The 25,209-nt window shown below is 57.2% G+C and overlaps 1 protein-coding gene across 1 annotated transcript; it reads left to right on the forward strand.

Annotated features, from left to right (window-relative positions):
• Positions 1-776: 776 nt before the first annotated feature.
• Positions 777-24,682, forward strand: VOLCADRAFT_115818 (uncharacterized protein; the record flags this gene model as incomplete). Its single annotated transcript, XM_002945849.1, has 43 exons — positions 777-976; positions 1,048-1,151; positions 1,221-1,292; positions 1,829-2,139; positions 2,388-2,604; positions 2,860-2,932; positions 3,306-3,478; positions 3,679-3,803; positions 4,050-4,216; positions 4,631-4,748; positions 4,815-4,929; positions 5,218-5,556; positions 5,940-6,169; positions 6,477-6,547; positions 6,925-7,114; positions 7,451-7,517; positions 7,761-7,924; positions 8,295-8,495; positions 8,780-8,953; positions 9,240-9,401; positions 9,601-9,702; positions 9,952-10,050; positions 10,346-10,624; positions 11,077-11,194; positions 11,551-11,814; positions 12,187-12,332; positions 12,895-13,065; positions 13,404-13,609; positions 13,997-14,287; positions 14,508-14,660; positions 15,026-15,243; positions 18,053-18,435; positions 18,870-19,162; positions 19,555-19,834; positions 20,006-20,340; positions 20,603-20,703; positions 21,053-21,130; positions 22,361-22,749; positions 22,966-23,115; positions 23,357-23,424; positions 23,531-23,729; positions 23,827-23,904; positions 24,593-24,682. 43 exons carry the CDS (start codon positions 777-779, stop codon positions 24,680-24,682), a joined length of 7,764 nt encoding a protein of 2,587 aa, XP_002945895.1.
• Between the last annotated feature and the right edge of the window lie 527 nt (positions 24,683-25,209).

Here is a 25,209-nt window from a genome sequence, read left to right on the forward strand (position 1 = left end):
TCGCTAAGAGTCTGACCTGGACGACACCAGGGCTAGGGCTTGGAGCGAGGGGGCCACCTTTCCAAGCACATGAACTCGGCAACTAGGGTGCACATTTTATTGCTCCTCACCGTAAGCTTATTTTGCTGTCCCTGGCCTTTCGCCCAGCCCGTCCAACGCGCGAGAAAGCCGTCCCGAGTTGGCTTTCCTAGGGCAGCACAGAACGCAGGGTCTGCTACGAAGTGCTCGAGCTCATGATAAACCTGTTCGATAAAAGGGACGCGACGTATAAGGTCGGAGGCACTATTCATGGCTCTGTGAAGCGACTTCAGGTAACATAATTATCTGCTGGCTTCAGTAGATTTATGGGGCACAGTAATTGTGTCACCACACTTGCCTCCTCTGCTAGTTCTGTGTAAAGTTCCTGAGCAACCTCGGAGCTTGCTTCCATAGCTCAAGCTTAGAAGCTAAAAAATCTTAATTAATTTTGCGACACTAACCTCCATGTAAAATAACTGCAGTCAAGGGAGCCTAGTGTGTGAAATGTCCATTTGCAGCTCCGATACCATTGTACAACCAGGTGTAAGTTTTGCGCGGTATGCGTGCGTTGCCTTGGATGTGTGCGCCTCGCAAGGTGTCGGTCGTCACATCTCCGACCTTGTGACATAGAATGCCTACTGACTTTGTAATGCAATCCGCTTGCCAACGTTTTGGCGGGCTGTCACGATAGCACGATGGGTGCTGCACCTTGATATAGCAAGCTCTTGACGGGTGAAAGATAACTGTGCATTGCACCGATGGCTGGGCCACGCTTTAAGCTAGATTTGGTTTCATATGACGACCCAGTGACCCTTCTGCGATTACCTGTCTCAGCAGTGCCATCGTCTGTGGCGTTGCACCAGTATACCAATGACGAGATAGACGAACAGCTGGCTCTGAATCGGCAGCTGTTGGAGCAGTTGGATGCCGTGCTGAATGAAACCGACATCTTATACGTGTGGGTGGCCGGAACACTTCCAACGCCGTTGGTTTACTTTAACGACATGCATGGGGTCTTGCAACTTCCAGGAACCCGGTTAACACTGATGTGTTCAACAACCCCTGTCCGTCTTGCCGACTGGCTAAGAGCTTGCTTAGCCATAACCCGCTCCTCTTCCACTACGGTGTGGCGGGTAAGGTCATCAGCAGGCCCGTATACAGTCTGCCCCACGGTCTTCACGGGTTTGCTCGTCAACTTACAGACGCGGATGCCATCGAGACTGCTGTCACCACACCTGGGAAACAAAGTGCCATGGCTGTTTCAGCGCACAACAGTCAGTTGGACCCGCCGGGGACTATGTCCGGCCGCAAGGACAGACATGGAGCTGGGGACAGAGGCCGCCCAGATCGTGGTGTGGTGAGACGGGCAGCTGTCAGATATGGATTTAGGATGCGGGGCGCTCTGCAACAGAATGTTTGAAGCAGCAAATCTCGCACCTGATTCCATGCAGGCCTCTGACATCCCTGCCGCTAAGAAGCGAGCGCGACGCGGGGCACGTGCAGAGGCGTATGTTGTCATGAATGACGAACCTCAAGAGGCTGCAGGTATGCCTCCCTATGAAGCAAATGGTAGCGCACTCCTTATGGAGACGGTCTTCGGGCGTCACAGGTGCACATATGCACACGCCGGGCGTCACAAATGCACAGATGCACACGCCGCCACATATAGTTGTCTGCACGTATGATTCAAGTATCTCAAGTATGCATAGCACAGAACCCACATGGTAGTAATGCACACCCTTGACCCTTACGTTGGATTGCCTAGCCATACGCATGTCTTTCGATCCATAAACATGGATTTTGATTGCAGCAAAGCTGACTTCGTTTCTGGAGGCGTCTATCGCGGAGGCCACGAGCCGCACAACGGTTAGCGATGGCGAGCACCAGGACGGTCGCGACCGTGTGGAGGATGGAGACGGGTGCGGCGGTGGGCGCAGACGCCAGCAGGCGCGCCGTAACTTCCGGCTTGAGACTCTCAAAGAGTTGCACGGCCAGCTTCTGACGGCACAGGCGCAGGGGTACCTGCAGCTGGTGCCGCACGCGCTGCTGCAGAGCCTGTTGCTCGCACTCCACTGTACAGCAGAAACGGGACGGAAGCAGATGCTTCCAGAGGACTCGGAGGTGAGGGCTTGGTGGCAACCCGCCCATGGCCTGAGGTGGTTATGTTGTCCTACCCGACCTAAGGAGCGTAGCCTAACGTGGCGATAGCGGGAGCCGCTTGCTTCTGTACCTCCTACGGGACAGAAGTGCTAAGACATTGTGCAGCTCGGCACGATCCGACATGACCCACATCGCATACGGCTGCCAGCGCAAAGAGCGGCTGTCAGCATGCATATCCCATGTCCCATTGTCTGTGTTTCCTACCGCAGCTCAAATCTCCTTTGTTGAGGGATGTCACTGCTGCACTGGAGGCGGTGCTCTGTGAGCTCGTGGTGTATACGACACCCAAGTTGCCGCCGTCGCTGTATCTGGAGGAGATCCTGGGCTGTGCAGTGGAGCTGACGAACTACCACCTGCAATACAACGTCCTGCCTTTGCATGATCTGCGCTTTAAGCGTGTGTACCGGCCAGGCGTATCTGAGGATGGTGCGTCGCGTGAGCACAGACTTCATGTGAACATGCCATGTTGCTCGATTTCTGATCTGTGCTGAGGTCCAGAAGGGGCGGCGTGTATGCACTAAAAGGAATGCAGGTGGATGAAGAACGAAAGGCCAGCAGCTTTCTGGTGGCTCTTTTGTGGGTTGCAGATATAAGCGGTTTGCAAGCAGGGCCAGGCATGTGCGTGTGTCTTTCGACAAAGCTTAAAGCGTGCACGCGTTCTGGTTTCCTGGATGTCCACAGAGGAGGAGGAGCCCGCCAAACCCGCAAAGACGCCGCGTGGCCGAGGTGCCGGGGCGTCGGCGGCTGGTCGCAAGTACGTACTGGCGGATGCCTCTAAGCGCAACCCGCGCGATTCACCGTGCTGTTCTAGATTCTTCACCGTGCTGTTCTAGATTAAGGAACTGACTCCAAATTGGACACCCGTATGAGTATGGCACCGTGCCGCACCTGAACGCAACTAGACTACATCGGACAGTAGAAGCAACTGATGGTACTTTGGTGGATGTAAAAGAGCTTCCGTCCTCCCTTGTGTCCTTTTCGTGAGGACGTGGCGTGAAGACGGGGCGGTCATTTCGCGGCAGCCGCTATGTGTGCATCGCCACTGAACCTGTGCGGCCGGTTAGGACAAGAAAAAACGACTAGTAGTTGTGCCATTTTACATTCCACTCAATTTCCACCTGCTGCAGCGCACCTCGCTGGACAGCGGTCCTGGTGGGGCAGCTGGAGCAGGCCTTTTCATTGCTTGCCCAAGTGATGGGCCTGGCGCGCATGGATGTCGAGGGCCTCATTCCACTGCTTCGCATGTCCCAGCAGACACTTACTGTTGCATCTCTGCAGACGCTTCACTACCGGGCCCTAGGTAAGTTATAATGGGGACCCCCTGGGCCGAAGAATCACTGAGGTGGTGTACATAAGACACTTGCTGTATGTACGTACTTGCTGTATACTGTACTACCAGGACTGCTGTAAGTGTATTAATGGCTAAGCACAGTCCGATCTGGGTCACGTCTCCCTCCACTGAAGGACTGAAGTTCCTGCTCCCGCACAACTCCTGTGCAGGTCTCGCCGTGTCTATGTTTAAGTATTACCCAATGCACAGGGAGACGGTCCTCGGCAAGGTTGTGGAGGGGCTGACGGCACACATGAACACTGGCAAGCACCTGACGCGACACTTTCCACTGCAAGTAAGAAACATGGCGGGGTTGGGCAACGGTGATTCATTCCACTGCGAGTAAGGGCTGCAGTGGATGGATGTTTGTGAACACGCTGTTGCGATGGCGTAGTGTTAGCGTGGGTCGATGAGGTTAGATGTGGGTCGCAGTTGCGCGCAAACGTAATTGCAACGCGCGGGGTAACAGCGTCGGTAACAGCGTCGGTGGATTGATTGGACTTTACATGAAGCGCCGCTGGCGCCGCCGCCACTGATGCAGACGCTGGACAACACGACCAATATCCAGATGTCTACAGCGCTCGTGATGCAGCTCATCCAGGTAGCTGCCGAGCTGCCAAAGGTGGACGTACCCTATTCGGATGCGCTGATGCCCGCCAAGCTGCCATCTCACTGGGCTGATCATTTTTGGCGTGCGATCATCACAAAGTGAGTTCGGGTATTCAAACTGAGCGGCTGCGGGCCGGACGCCAACATGGATACTGTTCATCTCCCCGTTGTTGCTGTTATTGTTACTGTTACAGCGGGCTACCAAATGTCTACGCCTGGAGTCACAAAGCCCAGCCAATGTTATGTGGTGGACCCAAGGGAACGCAAAAAGCTGTCCTCTTGCGGTCCTCGGGGTTTGGTAGGAAAGCTCAAGCTGATGCTGGCTTGTCTAGGAAAAGAGGGACGGGACACGTGGCGCGTCCTACGCTTTGCCATCCTTGAAATACATATGTTAAAACCTGTGAGCAAAGGTGTGCGCATGGAAAGCCGCGGTGCCATCATTGTGTGCGGATGTGCGCTGTACGGATTCCCGTTACCAACCCGCAATCCACGTTGCCACCACCATCGTCGCAGGCTGCCCTCCGCAAGGGCCGGCAAGGCGGACACGTCATCGGACCTGAAGGCCTGGGTAGAGGCCCTGGTAGAGGATCTGCTGGCGGCGCTACCACTGCCGGAATGGCCTGCGGCGGCGGTGCTCTTGCGCCGCCTGATCTGCATCATCCGGAAAGACCACCTCACGTCGGATGCTGGCGCACAGTTGGTCTGCATAGAGCTGCTGGGCCTGGTAGCGCGGCGGCTCTACGTGCTAGCCAAGGAAGCGGATTCGCCCGAGGCCACGCGGACGGTTGCCGCGGCTGTGGATGCCGCTATCGGTATGTACTGGGAAATGTTCATCGTGGGCGACAGGGAAGAAAGATGGATTACGGTTGGGCTCTTGGGCCCTGGGAGGATAATAAAGGACACGTGAGCTGAAGGCAGGCCTTTTTGGTGTGTTTCTCTGGTGCTGGTATGTCACATGGCACGGTTCGTAATGATTTCCGCGCATGCCATGTAGCGTGCATGGCCATGCTGGCGTTGACGCCTTGTACACTCATCGTCGGCGTGCATTTGTGTCCGTTCCTAACTTCCTTATCCGCGTTGCCTTGCCCTTCCTACCGTAGCTGCTTCTAAGGTAAAAGCGAATGACGGTGTGCCGGAGAAAGGTGAGGTGGCTCAGGAGCTGCTCATCGAGCACTTGACCGTGGAGGCGGGCACAGGCATGCCGGCTTATTGCTCTTCGGTTAGCCAGGATGGCAGCAGTAGCGGGGCGGTGGCGATGGACATCAGCATAGCTGGCAGTGCTCGGCAGCTTATAGCGTGCAATATGCTGCTGGCACATGATAAGGCGATGGAGCGGCAGCAAGGGTGCAAACTTGACGACAAGCAGACCAAGGACGCCATTCTTCACTACCAGCAGATTTACGAACGCCAGCGTTCCTGCCTGGGGGCATCCACTTCCGGTGGGTGAGGCTATCCGCGCAAATGGGCACCGCCCCTGACCAGTTACTGCAGCGACACGCGGTACCTCAAAGCATGCTCGCGGAAATGCAAACCTGCAACACATTCTGGAAGCTTTTGAATTGAGGCCCGGCCCTTCGCCCGCTTCTTTTCGCGCCCTTTGGGTGGGCATAAATCTGACTGCAGCCGAACTGCAAAGAATATGGTTTTCATTCTTTCTTGTACCAATGCACATGCACGGCATGCCGCACCGTGTGTGTGTGTGTGTGTGCCACGTTTCGTACAGTAGTGCGGTGCCCATTTTCAAGATTGGGAAATGCTCTATCCTGCTGTTGCAGATCGAAAAGTAACATGTGCGTGCACAATGCTGCGTGCTTGGCCCCAGGGTTACCCAGCCTTGACCGTGTCACTGCTGTTGCGCTCAGCCGCTGGTTAATCACCAAATCAGTTCTGGGTTGCAGCCGCTCGACCCTGCTGGGCTGGCTAGCGGAGGCCGGCGGGACTGGTCGCACACAGAAGGAGGCTTACGCGGCAGCTGCGCGCGCCAAGTCCATAAAGCTCCTGGGTGGAGCGATCGAGGTGGACGTGCGAATCCTGAGTTTACCGGAAGTGCAGGTGGGGCCTGCAGCGCGTTGGCTGTTGGACGTGGCTGTCAATATGAGAATGTGGCATTGGGTCGGGCTATTTGCAGGGATCTGATCTAAGTGTTTCGATCACTTGTAGATAAAAGTGCCCGAGTTATTGTACCTTTTGCTCGTTGCATAGATAGTTTTCAGGGGACCAAGCTCATTAAGTTCTGCGTCCTAGGCCATGGTGGCACGCTAATTTAGATCCCATCCTGCAAAACTGGCTCTAACCGGCTCACTATTGGCTACTATGCAAATAGCCAATCCGCTTAGTGTGGGGCTCTGCGTGAACACAGGTCGGCATCAAGGGGGCGCTCAGTGACGACAGTGTGCTGGTGCGCGAGGCGGCCCTGGACCTTATCGGGAAGTGAGTTCACCCGCACCTGCAGCCGACAGGCTAGAGTGGTCGCCCAAATCCTGCCGCCCATGGAGTTACCTTGCATGTGCAAAGTTGTGGGCGAAGACGTAGGGCCCTGATCCATGGCAGGATCCAACAAAAGTAAGGCTGCCGCGTCGTATCTCTCAGTTTCGTGGCCTCATGCTGGGAGCTGTGCAAGTAGGGCATGCGTGTTAAGGTCGTCGCGACAGATGGCAAGACAACTAACAAGTACCATGAGGAGAACCCCAGCCCTCGTTTACCAGGACAATGTGGGGCGCGTCCGCAGGCATATTCATCTTGTACACCCAGCCGGCTGGCCCGGTGTGTCCTCCCTCCGGTTCACCTCCACGCATGCCCGGCTGCAGGCACATCAGCCGTAGCACCGACCTCGCTGCGCAATTTTACGACGTGCTCGTTCACGCCGCGGCGGATACAGGGCTGACGGTGCGCAAGCGGGCTGTCCGGCTGCTGTGGGAGTGCTGCGTGCGTTGCCCTGAGTTTGAGCGACGGACCGACGCATTACTGCTCATTGTGTCGCGGGCTACGGACACTGAGGTAAGGGGTAAAGGGGTGGAGAAGGATGGGACCATAGTCGTTGCAGGTTTCCACCTTAACGAGACGATAACTGTTCGTATATTTTTTACGGGGATATGCTCCAGATGCATAAGGTAAACCTTATCCATGCTTATTCATACACCAGCATTTGGTAAAGGCGCCAGCTACGGTGCTTGTCTGGCTTTGTCGCATGAGGCAACAAAGCCTAAATACCGCCTGCAAGTGCGACGGCATGCGCTGGTGCTGGGAGCTCACGGCAGAACCCTTGCTGCATGGTGTTGCTTGCTCTATGGCAACATTTCCCCGAACGAGCATCTCATGCCGGTCAACGTGCAGGACACGATGCGCGCTCTGGTTAACAAGATCTGTGCTGAGATCTGGTTTCTTCCTCAATTCCGACTGGGTAAGGGTTGAATGTCCATTTATCGCGAGCTGAGACAAGTTGCTTGCCTTTTTTCCCTTGGCACACTGTTGTTTGCTACCTATTCATCTTTGGAGTGTTTCCTGATCGAGCTCCGTTTCTAAAGGACCTCTCCAGTCCCCGAACTGGCGCGCGGTCGCCTTGTAGGAACTCCCTGCGGCCTTGCGCGTGGCGTCTGCAGATGCGCCTCAACCACTCATTCCCCATTCATACATGCTATCGCAGAGAGCGACGAGGGTAGCTCCGACGTATCACGCGGCGCCGATCAGCGGGCCTTTCAGCTTGGCGATGTGGTCATGGCCATATACAGCCGCATGGGCTCAGCGATAAGCATTCCCTTCCACTCCGCCACGCCCATCGTGGCCATGATCCGAAACGTCGTGGGGGAGGTGCGTGGAGCGCAGTTGCCGCTAGGGAAAAGGGCTAGCGACGGGCATGCAATCCAGTTCCCCACCAAACCATTTGGAAGCAGGAGGTGCTTGCTGTGTTTGTAAGCCTGTTCAGATTGAGCTTAACCAGCCACCTTGAGGGGCCCATAAGTCAGCCTCGTCTCAAGGGTGGGCCCGAAGGATCCATGCTTACCCGCGCCTCTGGGCGGCTGTGGAGAATTCCTCAACATCGCTGCGCTGTAGCATTTATTTATGACGTGGTAGTACTAGGTGTTTCCTGTCGCACGGTCAGTGCGGTTCCAGACGTATTGCCGATGATTCCCGCCCGGATTTGCCTCGTGCCGAACCCCGATTTGTTTTTTCTCTGCAGGACGGCAAGTCCGAGTACGAGGCGGTGAGGCGGGGTGCCAGGGAGGTGGTAGACGTCCTCCTGGCGCGTGCTCTGGAGCTTCAAGGGGAGCAGGATGCGCCTCCGCAACCGCCCAGCACGTCTGGTCGGAAGGGGGGACTCGCGCCTTCCGAAGAGCTCTTCCAGTGCTTGCTGGCGCTGCACGCGCTGTGTGTAGCGGACGTGAAGCTGCTTCATCGGGCCGAAGACCCGCAACGCGTCATACGCTGTCTGTCACCGTACATCAAGGCACGTTGGGCTGCTCTAGCCAGCTCCGCTTTTCGGGCGGAAGGGGTTGAGTGGCCGGGACGCTTATGTATACATTATCGATAGGTTGCTGTTGCGAGGAGGGTTTGAAAGCGCTGCCGGCTGTATGAGTTTCTGCATGTGAGGACTATTTAGTTAAGGAGAGGAGTTCTTTGTGCATGAAGAAATTGTGACGGCCCTGGGATGATGTTGACGCACAGGAGATGCCCTCGGGGACGAACGACTTGGCTGGGCGGCGCAAGGCCGAGCAGCTGCTGGCAGTATTGGCCATCGTGGGCGGTTGCATGGCAGCACTACGTCACATGGACGACGCTCTGGCGGATGAGATTGTGCAGGACGTGCGGAGCATTATCTGTCGGGTGTCGCACGTGCAGGTGCGTTGAAAACGGAAGGAACACAGCGGGATATGTGAGGCATGTGAGATAAGGCGTCGTGTATGTGGGCATCTTTTTTGCGCGCGCTCGTGCTCGTGCGTGTTTCCCATTACCGATGCAACGCACTAACGTGACCGGGCTCAGGCAGCGGAGTACGCATATTGACCTCCGCTCTCACAAATCTCATTGGGATCCGGTTGCGTCGTGTATCTTGTGCATCCTGGTTAGAGCTCGTCAGTGGTGGCGTGACGTGGTCGTGACATGGTGCCTTGCGTGCCGCATGCAGGCCGTGACGGTTGCGTGCCAGTGCTTATGCGCGATGGCCAAGCTCAAACCGCGCCATCGGAACACGGTGCGCCTGGAGGCTGCCACGTTCTACAACTTCCTAGACAACGACTTCCAGAAAAAGGCAAGCGCGCTGTGCGTCATGCCTTGTTGGACTTGTCTAGTAAGCGATTAGTCGTGCAGTGAGTCAATCAAGCGTCATGAAGTAGTTGCGGTGTCATGACTCCTCCGTTGTAGCTTAAGAGATGTTGGCTGCGGCGCGACTGAGGAAAACCCTGGTGGAAAAGTCCTTTACCCACTTAAACTGGCTACATAGATTGGCTATATTAGGCCAACTTCGTGAATCTGCTCACACCCCACAGGTCACAGGTCTCCCAGAAAAGCAGCGGATGTATCCCCGCGTGCTGTACACACTGGGCACCTTGTGCCGATATGGTGCCGACATCTTGGACGACGCCAACGAGGTAGGAGACCTACCGGGCCCTGTCCCACGCCGGTACCTTGGTTGCCACCCAACCCCCCGTTGCACCGAGGCAACGCAGTATCGGACTCAACCGCCGCGTTAAGTTAACACCGGTGACGGAGGTGAAGGGGACACTACTCGGATACTACTGTCATGATGCAGTGTTTAGGCGGCTGCCGTTGTACTTGTTTCAGTTGTTTGCATTGCGACGGGGTTGCGCAATGGCCCATACCCGGGTTCTGGCGTGCAGGAATGCAAGCACCCCACGTGTGGGGCAGCGATGGAGCTGGTCCTGCGGTTTTACAACTTGCTGGGCGACAATGTTCGGGCGAAGGAGACGGCGTTGCAGGTGCGCATTGCTACGTGTGCCGCTCAGTCCACTGGGCGATACGGATACGGGTTCCACAGTGACATGCTATGCACCGATGCTACAGCTGTTTGATTACTTTGACATTGGATTGCACAGTCGTTGTCACCTGTTAATCGGCTCTGCGACGAGTGCGATGTGGTCCACGAAAACACGTCATGTGTTCCAAGCCAAGTAGCGCTCGGAGCGACATTATCCAATACGGCTTCCCGGGGGCCAGTGGCGCACACGCACTAACTCCAAACTCACCATTGCTTCCGCTGCCTCTTGTCGCCAGGCCCTTGGTTTCATCTTCATAGCGCGGCCGCAGCTCGCAGTTAACGTCCGCGACGTGGGACCCGTGCTTGAGGCCGCGTTGGAGAGCTCTGCCCCCGCCTCCATCAAGGCGCGCTGCCTCAGCTCGCTCACTGACCTCCTCCGATCCGAGGAAGATGTTTTGTTGGCGCGTCAGGCGGCCGCGCGGCAAGAAGCCGAGGCTGCACAAGTTGCAAGCACCTTGCCGGATGCAGAGAACCGCGCGCTGGCGCGTCGGAACGGCGAAGGCGACAGCAGCTCCGTCAGCAGCGGCATCATCCAGGCAAGCACCAAGTGCCTCCATTTTTGCACACACACACACACACACATACACACACACGCCAAATGAGCGTATGGGCTATCAGTTGCGCGAAACTGGTTGTTGTTCCAAGACTGCACAAGACGGTGTGGCGTTTTACATACATTGTATGCACAGGCCACGGGGAGTGGAGTATCCCGCGTGCGCACACGCGATATATATTTGCGTGTGAGGGCGTGTCTCGAGTCAGTGATGTAGGCATATAGGTGATGAAAGCGAAAAGCCCACCCCGGTGCTGGTGCGTATATAGTCTTCCGTAGTTGTGACAACGGAGAACACACTCCATTATAACTAGAGAGGAGACTCAAGAAAGAGGAGAACATCAAGTTGGTTGCTCATCGATGCGCACGTACGCTCTTGCATGTCGTTGACCTCATCTTCCTGTCCCTCAACAGATGCTTTGGGATAAGATCCTAGCCCTCGCCACGGACACGACGCCGGCGCCGTGCCCCACCGCCAGCGGCCAGACGCCGCCACCGACGCCCACCGGCACTGCGGCTGCCCACGGAGCAGGTAATCGGCTGTGGTGATGTGCCTAAGTGCTAATACCTACCAGCACATAGCAGAGATGGGGCGAACCTACTTCATACACGTGTTTACTTCGTTGATTATACTTGCTCGCATAAGCTTGTCGATATCAGCCGCGGTTCTGCCTACCAATGCGTGGACACTTCCATTTGCAACGTATTAAGATGCTGCTGCATACGTACTTCATTATCATACGTACTTCATTATCATACGTACTTCATTTCTTCTGGACCATGCCATGCATCTTGTAGGGCCCTGAAGGCAGGATGACAGGGCTTGATCCGACTCGTGTCCCTGATCCCTGCCCTTCCCCGCTTGCCGCCTCTTTGAACCTCCTGCAGTCGTTCGGCGGCGCGCCCTGGACCTGATCGAGGTAGTGATTCGTGGCGGCATTGTGGTGCCCTGGGAGGCCCTCCCGGCGTTGTGTGCTCTGGCGACTGACCCAGAACGCGATACTGCAAGCCGCGCGCTAACGGGGCTGCGCGCGGTAGTGGCGGCCAACACCGCGTACGTGGCGGGACAGGTGCCCCGCGGCGTGACGGAGGCTTACGCCTTTCATTGCAGGCTGGCGGCTTTGGAACGGCCTGGACAGGCACCGGCGCCAGGTAAGCTTCCGCGTGAGGTACCGCTTATCACTGTAGGGGACCGGGGTGCGGTGTATATTCGTGCACGACTGTACGCACAGCTTGCCGCACAGCCTCGCTGGCCATCATCACATCGTGGAGGATGCGTTCACCTGCGGGTCAACCTGATACCAGTACGTAACTGTAACTCTTGTGGCATACAACGTACACCTGCTCTGACTGGCACCCCTTACCTGGCAAGCACAGTAACTGGATGGCGGTTTAGGCCACGGTGAAACTTGTCCGGCCGGGTGACCTGCAGCTCTAGTACCCTTCCTGGTCTTGAGTAGGTATGCGGCGAGATTCGGATGTGAAGTTCTGTATTTCGTTGTCATGTGATATGTGCATGTGCAGACAAGTGCCGGACGCTGGTGGAGGGGCTATCGGCTGTGTGGACCACTGTCTTCTTGCCGGACAAGGCGCTCAAGGCCAAATTCTTGACGGCGCTGCTCAAGCCCTTGGACGAGGGCTGCTCGCTGGCCAGCGGCACGGCCGCCAAGGTACCGCAGCCGGACAGTGCTGAAATTGCATCTTTCTAGCAAAATTTTACTGGTTTCACAGTTCGTAAGCAATATGCTGTTTGACAGCCTTCCAACAAGTTATGGCGTTGCGACGGAGGCGAGAGCGCACGAGGATTCATCTTTGAAATGTGGCCAGCAGACAGTGAGGGTGGCCGCTTAGTGGGGTTTGCGGAGCTAAGGGGAGTCTTTTAGGAGGCAATGGATTGTTGTACACACACACGCAGGCTTCTCCTTATACACACACATGTTGCTCTGTCCACATCAGGCCGCTCTGACTGAGGGGCCAGTGATGAAAATGCAGTATGGGCCGCTGGCTGCTGCACGCTATTTGTATCACGGCCATCATGTTCTCGTCCGCGTTCGTGATTGTAAATATTTCCGGACCTGATGCTTCCGATAGTTTGTTAAGTCCGAACAGTTCCTTCGCGCGTACACCATCCGAATGTAGCTGTAGAAATCGATCGCGCAAACATGGTCCACCGTTGTGAAGTTGGAATGTCTTCCTCTGGCTTCTGCCTTCTCGGCGTACCCAACCTTGCAGTCGGACCCGTACCTGCTGTCCTTCATGGCCTACATCATCGCGGAGCTGCCGTACCGCAAGATGGACGAGCTGCTTGCTGTGCTGGTGCGCATCAATGAGATCGTCAGCCGCCGCGCCGAGGAGGTGCTAGCACGGTTCCAGGACTTGCGGGAAGCGGCGCAGTCGACAAAGGTACGCGGCCCGTATCGTGTTCGTTACGAATATGCCTTGCCCTTTGTGCATTTTACATTCCTCCATTTGCAGTCAGCTTTTGTTAGGATATGCTACGGTGAACCAGTGCCGTGCGCATGGATGTTTGTACGTATGAACGGATCTGCTGGGCTGGGCCGTGGTGAAAGACCGGCAGTTGCGGCTGGCGTGCTGGGAGTTATCCGGCCCACTGGTTTATCCACTCTTAGCACGGTGCGCCTTCTGGAGGAGCGCCCCGCTTCGCCCCGGCAAGGGCTAGCTATCACCCTCATCTTCCCCCTCCTCTGCTTCGCCTGCCTGTCCCGTCTGCGGCCTCCCAGGCGGCCAATGCGACGAATACTAAGAACGGGGCTAGCACGCATTCTGCATTGCCGGAGCCATCTGCTCGCTCAACCTCTTCTTCTTTTGGTACCCCGTCCAGCAACCTGGCGGGTGTGGTAAAGGCTTCCGTAGCGCTGTCGCTACTCCTGCTGCTGAAGCAGTACCTGCGACTATCGTACGAAGTAACTGCTGAGCGCGTTGCCAAGTAAGTTCTTGCGCGCTTTGGCTGTGCGTTCAGGTGGCACCCATGCAGGCATGAACAACTTCGTATGGCAGTATTAGTCGGTGTTTTAGCTTGCACAACAGATCGTATAGCCATGAATGCATACGACATCGACATGTGGAAATAATGTCTATAAAGATCCGCCCTCGCGCTGACGACGGTGCCATAGAGTTCAATATCCAGAAGACGGATTAAGAGCAAGGCTGTTACGGCAACTGTGCTTACGTCCCATAGTTATGGCAACTCAATTCTTTCCCATTCGCCTTGGCTCGGCGAAAGGTAGCGAAGTTGTGGGTACACAAACGTATGGAGTCGGGTTGGCCGTGAGAACATCACGCGATCCTGGTCTGGCCTGTTGGGTTTGTGCAGATACGAGCCGACAGGTCAGCAACGCAAGGTGGAGGAGAAGTTTCCCGCTGTCCACAATGGCAAGCTGCGGTTCAACGCGTCAAAGCTTCGAACGGACGTGGCGGCACGTGTGGCGGGGATGCCGGCGGTTGCGGGCGCTGGCGTCTCCTCCCGGGCGGCAAAGGCCGCGGCGGGTCTGGCTGCAGCGGGCGCTGGGGGGGGTATCGGGATGGTTTCGGTGCTGGACCCCGGCGTAGAGGAGGTGTATAAAGTACTCAAGACGCTGATGAAGCAAGACGAACTTGATTACAAGTAAGTCGACGGGGGGAAGCAGCAGTGGTGATGATCTTCGCATGAAGCCGCGGATGTTGCAGGGGGGCTTGCAATCTGTAAGGGAAAGCACGTGAAAAGCTCGGCGTCACTGGACGCGGTGCCGACGAACCCGTCGTTCCCGCGTCGTAACTCTTAGACATCCGTCCCCGAAGCCATTCTGGATTTGCCTGTTGCTCCGTGTTCGTTTTGTTTTCCACAGGCAGGGCGCTGCTGCCGCGGCAATCGGGGCTGACGGCGCTGATGCGTTTCCCGGCCAGAACGACCTCCGAGATGTGGCCATCAACCTGGAAGAGATCATGGCTGCGCCGGATTCTGCAGCTGGCGGGGCCAAGAAGCCGCCGCTTGCTTCCAGGTGCGGAGTCGCGGGGCCACAGTTTTCCGTGGTTCCTGCCGGGCGCACTATCATCCTTTCATCCTTTCAGGTCCTCTTTCTGTTCAGAGAACAGCCATGAGCATATGCATCATGTCCGGTATCCTGGTATTACGCCGCACATAAGCGTCCGGACGTGGAAGGGAAAAAAAGGATGCTCATAGTTAACAAAGTGTACTGTGTGTTCGCACACATTACATGTTGGCAGGGTATGCCATGGTGCTGGCGTTCTTGCATGCACCTAACCACGCTGATAGCATTTTTTAAACGATTCTTCACGAGGGACCTTTATGGGACCACCATCGTACGTGTAAGATACGTGCATCTCTTATGGTACCCGCTTGCAGGGGACGCGGCCGGGTTTCCCGGGGCCGGGGAGCATGCAGCACCCGCGAGCCAACAACAACAGGCCAGGGACGGGGTCGGCCGCCGGCCGCCGGGAGAGGACGCGGGAGCACGGGTACCAAGCGGGCTGGCAGGCGCAAGCGGATCGGCAGCGACAGTGAGGACAGCGGGGGTACCGAGGATGAGGATGCCGGCGGCGGTGGGGTTGGTAATTCGGATGGTGAGGACGAGGGGACGCCTGCGTACAAGCCACGCGCCACCAAGCGGCGAAAGGACAAGGCGCTGTGACGCGCGACAGGAGCAGTGGAGTAGCACCAGACGAGAAGATAGGAAAGACACGTGGACGCGACACGTGGTGTAGGGAGCAGTAAGAGGGACGGACTCACAGTATACAGAATTCATGCACGTGCCAACAGAGGCTCTGTTGGCACGTGGAGGCGCCGGTTTCGGCAAGTCGAGCTGGCTGGACTCGGTATTTGTACTGCCCTGTGCGCTCACGTCCTGTTCTCCAGGGTCCGGCATTGCCAGCCAAGAGCTCTGTCCGGTTCGTCATTCGGGGTTCATGTGGCCTCGCAGCACTAACTCTCGCGACATCCTTTTATAACGCAATATGCGTGCATGCTGCTGCGCGGCCGGAGCTAACGCAAGCAGGAGCATATTAGGACCTGGCATACAGTTATCTGCGACTTGTCAGGATCCACGCTATACCGCTTCAGGACGTTCTAAGCGACTTTCTATTAATAATTGGGATTAGGCCATACGTTGACTGCAGGATTTACCGGACTGGCTGTTCAGTGCGTTGTTTCATATCTGAACGGACCTTTTGGTTTAATTTAAAATTGGGGTGGTATGGGTGGCAACGAATGCGGGAAGGTATGGTCCATGTATTTTCACTCTTATGAGGCTTCGTGCATCGCAGACGTTCTTTGAAACTTGCTCTTGGCGGCAAATACCCTTCGGCGCGAGGGGGGAATGCTGGTATTTCAGTGGGAAAGCGAGGAATCCTATGGCCCTCGAAGGCCGGCGTGTTTATCGCTACCGACCGAACATGTTTACCGAACATGCCTGAGTTGAGCTTTGTCGGTCAGGGTAAAGCATCGGCACGCTTGGCGTTTATAGCGAGGGCCTTGCTGTCGAGGCTTCTTGCTGGTCCGTGTTAATGCTAGTCCTACTCAAGCGACCGGTCGCCACCAAATGTCGACATTTGGTATTGACGCGAATACCCGCGCAATGGGTACAAAGTTCTTCTCTAGCTTTCCTTTTCCAGGCTGGGCCCGACCTAGCATCGCGTACGGTATCTAGATTGGGCCTAGCGGTTGTACCACCTGTGAGTGCCGTGAAGGCATAATCGCGGCTTGACATGCGCGACATCACCATGTGGGCTGTTATGTTAAGCAAAATTTCCAGAATGATTCGGGGTTCCCCTCCAAATAACTGGCAGTATTTACAGCAGAATTTCTGCCGCGCTTTGCATATTGAGGTTTACCCCGGTTGGGGCTTAGATGGCCCGGGCGCATATGGGTTTGATTTATGATTGTAAGCCATGCGCTTAGACCTCAAAACCCCCTCTTTTTTTGGCATCAAACATGTAAATACATTGAATGTTTTAGACATCTTCATGCCGCTGCCGATTACCGACAACAAGCTACTGACAATGGCCAACAGGATGATAAGTAATGGATGCAGCAAGGGCTGTGTGCGGTTACAACATAGGCTGCTCCGCGTTCAGTGCCCGTTTATGGTGGTTTGCGGTTTGAATGCTCGATTTAGCATCTCACAACGAAGGCGAAAGGGTTAAAGCGGCCCGCGTCACCCTTCCGAAGGACTTTATACCAGTAGCAGGGAAATGGACACCAAGGGGGTGCAATAAGGCGGGGTTGTGAGAACCCCCTTGCGCAGGCATGCCAAGTCCCCCAGCGGGAAAATGTCGGTTAGTGTCGGGTTGGGGACTGGGGTGGGAATGAGGGATTCCTGCGTGTGGGGCTTTCAGGCGTCGGGCGAGTTACCGTAGTGCCTGTAAGCTTTGATAACTCAGTTGGAACGTCACGCCCAATGTTGTGTCCGGCGTAATTTCGCTAAGGCTGTTTTTCGGCAGTCGCCACCAACTGTACGGCGCATCGCAACTTTCAAACTGAAATCACCTGAACTTTACGACATGTCCATCGTGGGCGGGGTGGGGCCCGGGGTGGGTGGGTGGGCGTTCCCGTCCCTCCGGGGGGAGCTCTCGTGCGTTCTCCGGAGCTTCTGTTGGGGGACTGGGCGTTTGCCTCTTGGAATTTGCGGTCCGTTTGGCTTTTCTGGGGCGGAGGTTCGCATCCGGTTTTGTCAGGATGGTTCTTTTCCTGGTAATGGTGTGCCTCGCCATTTTTATACGCCCATCCTGTGCTTTTATCGCCTTTTTCAGAAAACTTATACATTGGCCGGGACATTTTGATTCATCGCGTGCTGAAGCCCTGAGCTAGTGACGCGTTCATGGCTTGCCGAGTCCGTAAGGCCCCAGCGTGTGCTGTAAGCACTTGTAGCCGTCCTGGCTCCGCTGCAAGGATTGCCTTCTGAACTATGAATGAAAATCAACCTAAGCGTTTATTGACCTTAAAAATATGGACCCGACAGGTTGGCCTTTAAAGCGTCCAAAGCTCATATAGAGCGGAGTCCGCTCTGAGTCAAACCTTCTGCAAAATGCAGCCAGCTGCCAGCCGGTTTATTACTTCTGACCTTAGTCATTTTACTCCAGAATTATAAATAAAGTCATGTAAATACTGCCTCACCTGTGTAGACAGGCCTTGACACCGCGAACGCAAAACGTCCGGTCAACCGTTTCATGTGCATTCATGCCGTATGCTGCCTGCATCACAAACTTCCCGGATCCGATAAGATTATAAATAAGCAACTATGTTAGGCAATGTCCGATCCCTAAAGTGGCCAAAGGAAGTAGAGCTGCAAACAGAGGATGGCCCGTTGGCCGACAGCCGAGCGCCGCCTCACCGCGACCCTCGCCCGTCGCACAAGGCTACCCGTCGCCTTCGCAGCCTTGACCATTGTGCTATGTCTCCACAAAGTTTTATGTCTATCAGCACCCGCTCAAACAAACACCAGTACCAAAGGCCCTAGGAAAGGAGCCGCCGTTGCGGCCAACCCTGCAGCCGCCGTTCCGGACGCCAGCCTTTACTTCGAGCCCTACGGCAGCGAAACTATACCAGAGGATCAGCAAGGCTGCACCTACAGCATTCCCGTGCCGATTGGTAATGCGGAACCGCAGGGCGCAGGGCCCGCCTCCTCCACCGGCTCGTCTCCGGCGGCGGCGAACCCCCCTCCCGCCTGGTTCGGAATCAATCTCGGCAATTTGCCCATCTTTCCCTTCCACCGCGCGAGCTTGGAAGAGAGCCCGGCGGAGCTGCGGCAGCTGCTCAGGGTCCGCGGGGCTGGGGGCTGGGGGGCTGGGGGGAGGAAGAAGCGTCCCGCCGCTGAGGTCTCCACCATCCGCTTTCCCTGCCGTGCTTGGTGCCTCTCACTGCTTGGGCCTGTCTGGCTGCCTGGGACTGCTTGACTGCTTGACGTGATAATAAGAGACCTTCGTTTCACTCGGCCTCGCACGTGCACGTGCCGTCGCCCTTCACCTTGGTATCCAGCCCTGGAGCGAGCAGGCACTGGTCCCTTCCTCCCTTCCCCCCTTCCACACACACACAGGGTCTGCACGAGCCCACTCCATGACGTTACACGTCGCCACGTGACCTCCGCATGCCTCGCAGCCTCAACACCGCTCGGCCACGCGCACGAACCCGTCCCATGTGCCCATGCTGCCATGTGCCCATGGGGAGCTGTTTACCTCGACCCACCTCCCTACAGGACGCCGTTAACGACCTGGCGGACGCGGGGGGTAACCTGCTGCGTGTTTTGTTTCATTTCGACGGCGCTCTGAATCCATGCTGGGCCGACAACACGGCGGGACCCGCAGCAACATCGAAGACAGATGGTGCGGGCCCGCCGACCCGTGGGTCGACGACGCCGACGGCGGCGGTGGTGGTTGGCTGTGGCGATGCGGCTGTCGAGGATCTCCTTTGGCTGCTGCGGCAGTGCCATCGACGGCGTGTCAAGGTGCTGCTGACGCTGTGGTCGCACGACATACTGGCGGTACGCAGGTAGGTGTCTGTGTGTGTGTGTGTGCGATGGCGGGATGGCGGGGGGAGGAGGCGGGCAGTCCGGCGGGCAATGACCCACAGGACCCACAGTATTTAGCGCCCCGTTGGGCCCCTCCTGGCAGGAAGTAGTGAATCACGACAAGACTGCATGATGTATATGATTCACTTCACCACAGGCTATGTGACCTGGTGCCGCCTTGCCGCCGCTGCTGGGGCAACGCGCGCCTCCACCCCCCACCCTCCACCCCCCACCCTCCACCCCCCACCCTCCCCACATCTGCCAGGTAAAGCAGCTAAACTGGACACATTCCTGGGTGGGGAGTTAATGGCCAAGCAGCACTCCCGTACCCCACCCAACCCCGGTTCATGCCCCCCGGCCCCCCCGCCCCCAGAGACAACCCGCCGGAGAACAGAGACCGGGCGCTGTACTTGATGCGCACCTCCGCCGGCACCTCCGGGTACGTGGACAACTGCCTGACGCCGCTTGTACGGCACCTGGCGGCCACACCCATTCCCCCGCCGTACGCCGACGATGTGCTGGCCGCCCTTGACAAGGTGGAGGTCCTCCGCCGTGCCGCGAGCCGGGCCGCCGCCGCTGCGCGAGTGGTGGTGGGGGGCCGCAGCGCACCGCCGTCGGGCAACCTAGGTGCCCAGGAGGAGGAGGAGGAGGAGGTACAGCCGCCACAGCCGTTGAAGCCCCCGCCGCCCAAACAGAAACAGAAACAGAAACCGACGCTGGCGCCGACGTTGACGCGGCGCCCAAATCCGATTCCATATCCAAAGCCCTCGGCAACACGGCAGCCACCCCCACCCCCACCCCCACCCCCACAGCCACCCCCACAGTCGCAGCCACAGTCGCAGTCGCAGTCACCGGGAGATATGGCCAGCTCACTTCACGTGTCGCCCCTCACGCACCCAGTAGGCTATCCCGGGACCACAGCGCTTCCCGGAGGCGATGTAGATGAAGGCAGCGGTGCCGGCGACGGAGGTGGATCCCCAGGCGGTGCCGCCGCCGCCACCGCCACCGCCGCAGCGGCAGCGGCAGCGGCAGCGGCGGTGGAGGCCGTGAGCCTGGAGTTCTCTGCTGCCGCCACGTATTCCTCCGTGGTGATGGGCTACGACCTGTTCAATGAGCCGGAGGGCACCAGCTGGGACCTGCGCCTCTACCATTTCTACATGTACGACAGCTAGCTGCATGGATGGATGGAGCAGACGGAGCGGGGGAAGGGAGGGGAGGGCGCTGCAAGTCAGGTTCCTCGCGATGCAGAGTCCTCCTCACACATGGCCCATTTGCCTCACCTCGCCACAGGGGCCTGGTGGCCCGGCACACCGCTGAGGGCGTGAGGGCTCTGGGGCTAGGGCGCCGTTGTGTGTGTATGTATGTATGTATGTATGTGTGGCCGCGCGTCCGATCCCGCCTCGTCCCCTGCCGCCGCGCAGGTACAATGCTGAGTGGGGACAGTACGAATTCGAAAATCCGGCCGTCTTCGACACCCGACCTGAGCGCGCCGCCGACTACCGCTCCACCCGGGTGGGGTGGGGTGGGGTGGGGTGGGGTGGGGCAGTACGTAGGATTGGAGTGGATTGTAGTCCGGTGTGGGATGTGGGGGTGGGAGGAGAGGAGTACTTCTGTTGGGACTGTTCGGTCTTTCCTGGCCTCTGCCTTAGCTCCGGTGCGGGACGAGCGGAGGAAAGGGGGGACGAAGGGGAGCCGCTGTCCCGCCAGCTGGAGGGCACCATCGGCCGTTAGACTCCTCACATACCGCCCACACAGCGTTTAGGGCTTTTTCCACCATACCGTACCACTGCGAACTGGGGGCCTCTGGTGGGGGAGAGGGTCGTGTGTGGTCGGCCGCTGTGTGCCCCCCCCCCCCACCACCACCACCACAGAGCGATTCAGTGGTGACGACCGTAGGGCTCTGCCGCCTGCTGCTCGGTTAACCGACTCCATGGCGTTACCGCTGTGCCGTACGGTATTGATGTGCATGTGCGTGGTGGTGGGTCTCCTTTCCTCGTTCTGGCTGTGCCCCCTGATGTGCTGACATCAGCACCACGTCACCATCATGAATACTAATTTGACATGGGGGAATACCACAGACAGACAGTCCGATAGTCAGATAGACAGACATGCATACAGACAGACAGACAGACAGACAGACAGACAGACAGCGGCCTGGCGCATGGCTACCAGGAATGCTCTGGTCCTGCAACCGTACACCCCAGATGATAATCATGTGAAATATTGATGCCGTACAGCCAACCGCCGCATTTACAGCCTCACGCCGTACAGGGCCAGACCGTACGTGTCCCGGAGTCCGGCAATCGATTGATGACCTGTTTCCCTTCGGCCCCCTCCCCCCCCGTGCACGTGTGTGTCCATGCACCTATAATACACACATGGATAGCACAGGTCGTCAAGGTCTTTGGGGGAAACGCTTCTGAGGTGCCGGTGGGTGGCTGGGGGGCTGGGTGGGTGGGTGGAAACGACTAAGGGTTTTCCTATCTGTCTGTCTGTCTGTCTGTCTGTCTGTCTGTCTGTCTGTCTGTCTGTCTGTCTGTCTGTCTGTCTGTCTGTCTGTCTGTCTGTCTGTCTGTCTGTCTGTCTGTCTGTCTGTCTGTCTGTCTGTCTGTCTGTCTGTCTGTCTGTCTGTCTGTCTGTCTGTCTGTCTCTTTGTTTGTTTGATTGATTGATTGTGTCAATGTGTAGCGTTGCAACATATCCGCCCTTATCTATGTCATGTCGGTGCTCCCCCCTGATCTAACTCAACTTGGGGCTGTTACTCAACTGTTTTGGTAGCCCCCTTACAGCGGGGTGAATCGGCTGAGCCTACGAAGAAAGGGAAGCAGCGGTCCCTGCGTGTGCACGTGCCTGTGTGTGTGTGTGCTCGCGTTATGTCTTCGGAGACGCTCGTCCTCCCTCCTGGCGCGAAACCAAGGCGACCAGGACGTATCACGAGCTGCACATACACACAGGGCGGTCATATTCGCGCAGTGGAACATGCACTCACCCCCAGGGCCGCAAAGATGTACTACAGTACGAGGGCTGGCACTTCGTTGCGGGCAACAGGCCGCCGCCGCCACCAGCCGTTTCTTCGAACGCGAGCCGACGGACCAGCAGCCGTGATGCCGACGTCGGCTGCCTGTCGAGGGGCTCTCTCCTGTCCGCCAGCGTTGCTTCTGCGACCTCCCCGCCATCAGAGCCGCTCGGTAACGTATCTTGCACCTCGGGATATGAGCAATTCGGCGCTTTGACGGATGCCGTACGCCGGTACGAGCAGAATGCGTCCCAGCTTGGTCCATGCGGGTTGCCGACGGAAGGTCGTGGTTTCGGCGCCGCGGACCGCAGCCTCACGGTCACTCCCATCGCTGCTGCGTCAGCAGCGGAGGCGAAGCCGGTGCCGTGGTACGGCAACGCCAGTCTGGCGGCGGAATGGGAGGCCCTTGCCGTCAAGGTCAGCCGTACACCTACGCCTCCGGACGGTGGTGGTGGAGGGCCGCCGGGCTGGGGCAGCAAATGGTTTAACAAGTACTTGTACTGGGACGTCATCGAGCAGTACAACTCCGAGATGTCGTACCTGCTGCCGCTGGTGAGCACCGACGTAGACCACTGACTCCGCCGTGTTGACAGGTTTCGCTGCACGTGGCGGGCTGAACAACGAGATTTGGGGTGGATGCTTGAAATCCCGCTATATAGATAAGAAGCGTCTGGCGCAACGTTTGTGCTACACACAGACAGTACGGCAAGTATGATCAATGACCTTATCTGTCCCAGCCCCATACTGTGTACTGCACGTGTCGTACAGATCACCAGCTGCCGTCTACGTACCGCCGACATAACGCCGCCGCAACTGCAGCGGTTCCTCTCACGATTGGCAGCTGCCGTACACAAGGCCGACCCGCGGGCTAAAGTCACGGTTGGAGCGCATAGCGTGCCGTACTGTACGGAAGCCCAGGTGGGGCGGGTTGGGGTGGGTGAAAAGCGTAGCAGAACCGCAGATGGATTGGAGATGGTTTGGATTTCATTCCCGTCGCGGTTTCCTCCCTGCTTTGTTGGGTGCCCTACCACCACGCAGCAAACCACCAAAACCCACGGTGGGCCAAGTACCCGTCCACGTTGCACACAATGTCCGTTGTGGCTTATGGGGGTTACACACGTCCATACACACACACACTCTGCCACACTGTGTGTTGCAGTGGCTCAAGCACCATATCGACCGCTTCGAAGGGCGCCCGCGGAACCTCTACTCTGACGCGGCCCTCAGGTGGGTGGGTCTACTGCCTCGGGCTCTCTAGTGTTGGGAGCTGCCCCGAGCTCTCTCAGGTCTGCAGGGGCCGGCCCCACTGCCGCTCGCTTTAGATTGCTCGCAGGCGGGCCTTCCGGTTGCGTAACGGCAGCATAGGGCCCGGCTGGGATCCCTCGGGACTGGGCACATTGGACTTCTACTCGCCGCACGGCTACCCCGTTTGGGGCGATTCCGACGTCACGGGTCTCGTCTCGCCCTTCTACACCTCCGCATGCGTCTTTGAGCTGGACAAGCCGGCGCTGGTCGGGGAGATTTGGAACAGGGTGAGGTCCGTGGTTGGTTGTGTGTGCGTGTGTATGTGTGTAAGTGTGTATATGTGTGTGTGTACGGACCCGTTACGGTGTCTCTCCTTTTTGCCAGGTGTCAGACAATGATCCCCTCACGGCGGAGAACTGGCAGCAGCTGTACGACAAGGGCGGCTACATGGGTGGGTATTGGGTGGGTGGCCGGTCCGCTGTATGTTTGTAGGTGTCCCCTAGGCCCCAAATGTTACAATGTAGCAGCAGCCCGAGTGTGAAAGCCACTGCATGCAACCAAGCACCGGCACAAGCACACGCTCAGCTACGCCTCCGACACCACCTTATCCCTTCCAAACACGCAATACGCATGAAGCTCACGGTTGTGTTTGGTGCTAATGGTTTTCGGTCCAGGGGGCCTCGGCTGGGCGATGCTGCAGGTGGTCGAGGCGCCGCTGAAGAAAAGTCCGGCTCCAGGCAGAGGTCCCCAGGCCAGCAGCAGCAGTAGCAATAGCAGTAGCAATAGCAGTAGCAATAGCAGTAGCAATAGCAGTAGCAATAGCAGTAGCAATAGCAGTAGCAATAGCAGTAGCAATAGCAGTAGCAATAGCAACAGCAACAACAGTAGCAACAGCAATAGAAACAGCAATAGAAACAGCAATAGAAACAGCAATAGCAACAGCAGTAACAGCAGCAACAGCAGTAGCAGCAGCAACAGCAGTAGAAACAGCAGTAGCAGCAACAGCAACAGCAGCAACAGCAGTAGCAGCAGCAACAGCAGTAGCAGTAGCAGTAGCAGTGGCAATTATGGGGAAAACGGCATTGCTGGCAGTTGCGATAGCAGCAGCAGCAGTAGCAGCAACTCCGGGTGTGTGTCTCAGTGCACACAGTTGGCGGCACCCCGGCGCGTCTTAGATCACGAGAACCGCGCGACCTTCCTGGCCCTGCTGCGGGCGATGGCGGACAGCCGCGCTCCGTAGAGCCCGGCCAGCGAGTAACTAGGCGAGAGGTACCGAGGGTTACCGCAAATAATAGAAGAAATTACTTGTAGTGGCAGCGAATCTATCTGGCTGGATGACGCATCTTGAACGTTTTTTTAAGTAAAGTTGCAGGAAAAGGTTGTAGCACTAGGTTTTGGTTGCACTTAGGGGCGACTTGGCGGCTGTGAGGTTGTGGGGGTTATGGTTCTACTAGTAGAAGCAGATGGGAAAGACGGTGCTCGCTCATTTCCCACGAGCGGGCGTAACGTAAGAGATTTACGGGCGAACGATGATGTGAAGTGGACGGCGGTTTGGAAAGCTCACCCGCCATTCCAGGTGCTGCTAACAGCACACACGTGCAGCATTCTCTGCAGCTCCTTTGTTCATGTCGGTAACTTTTGCTGTGTCGGTCGTTACACCCCTCACGGAAATCACCAAAACCATCTAGCACGGCATCATTACTATGTAATAGAATAGCACAGGTCCGCCAAACACGGCCCGGGAAACCCAGGAAAGTGGGCCGTGAT

The sequence above is a fragment of the Volvox carteri genome (assembly GCF_000143455.1).
Source record: "Volvox carteri f. nagariensis unplaced genomic scaffold VOLCAscaffold_1, whole genome shotgun sequence".
Taxonomy (NCBI): Eukaryota; Viridiplantae; Chlorophyta; class Chlorophyceae; order Chlamydomonadales; family Volvocaceae; genus Volvox; species Volvox carteri.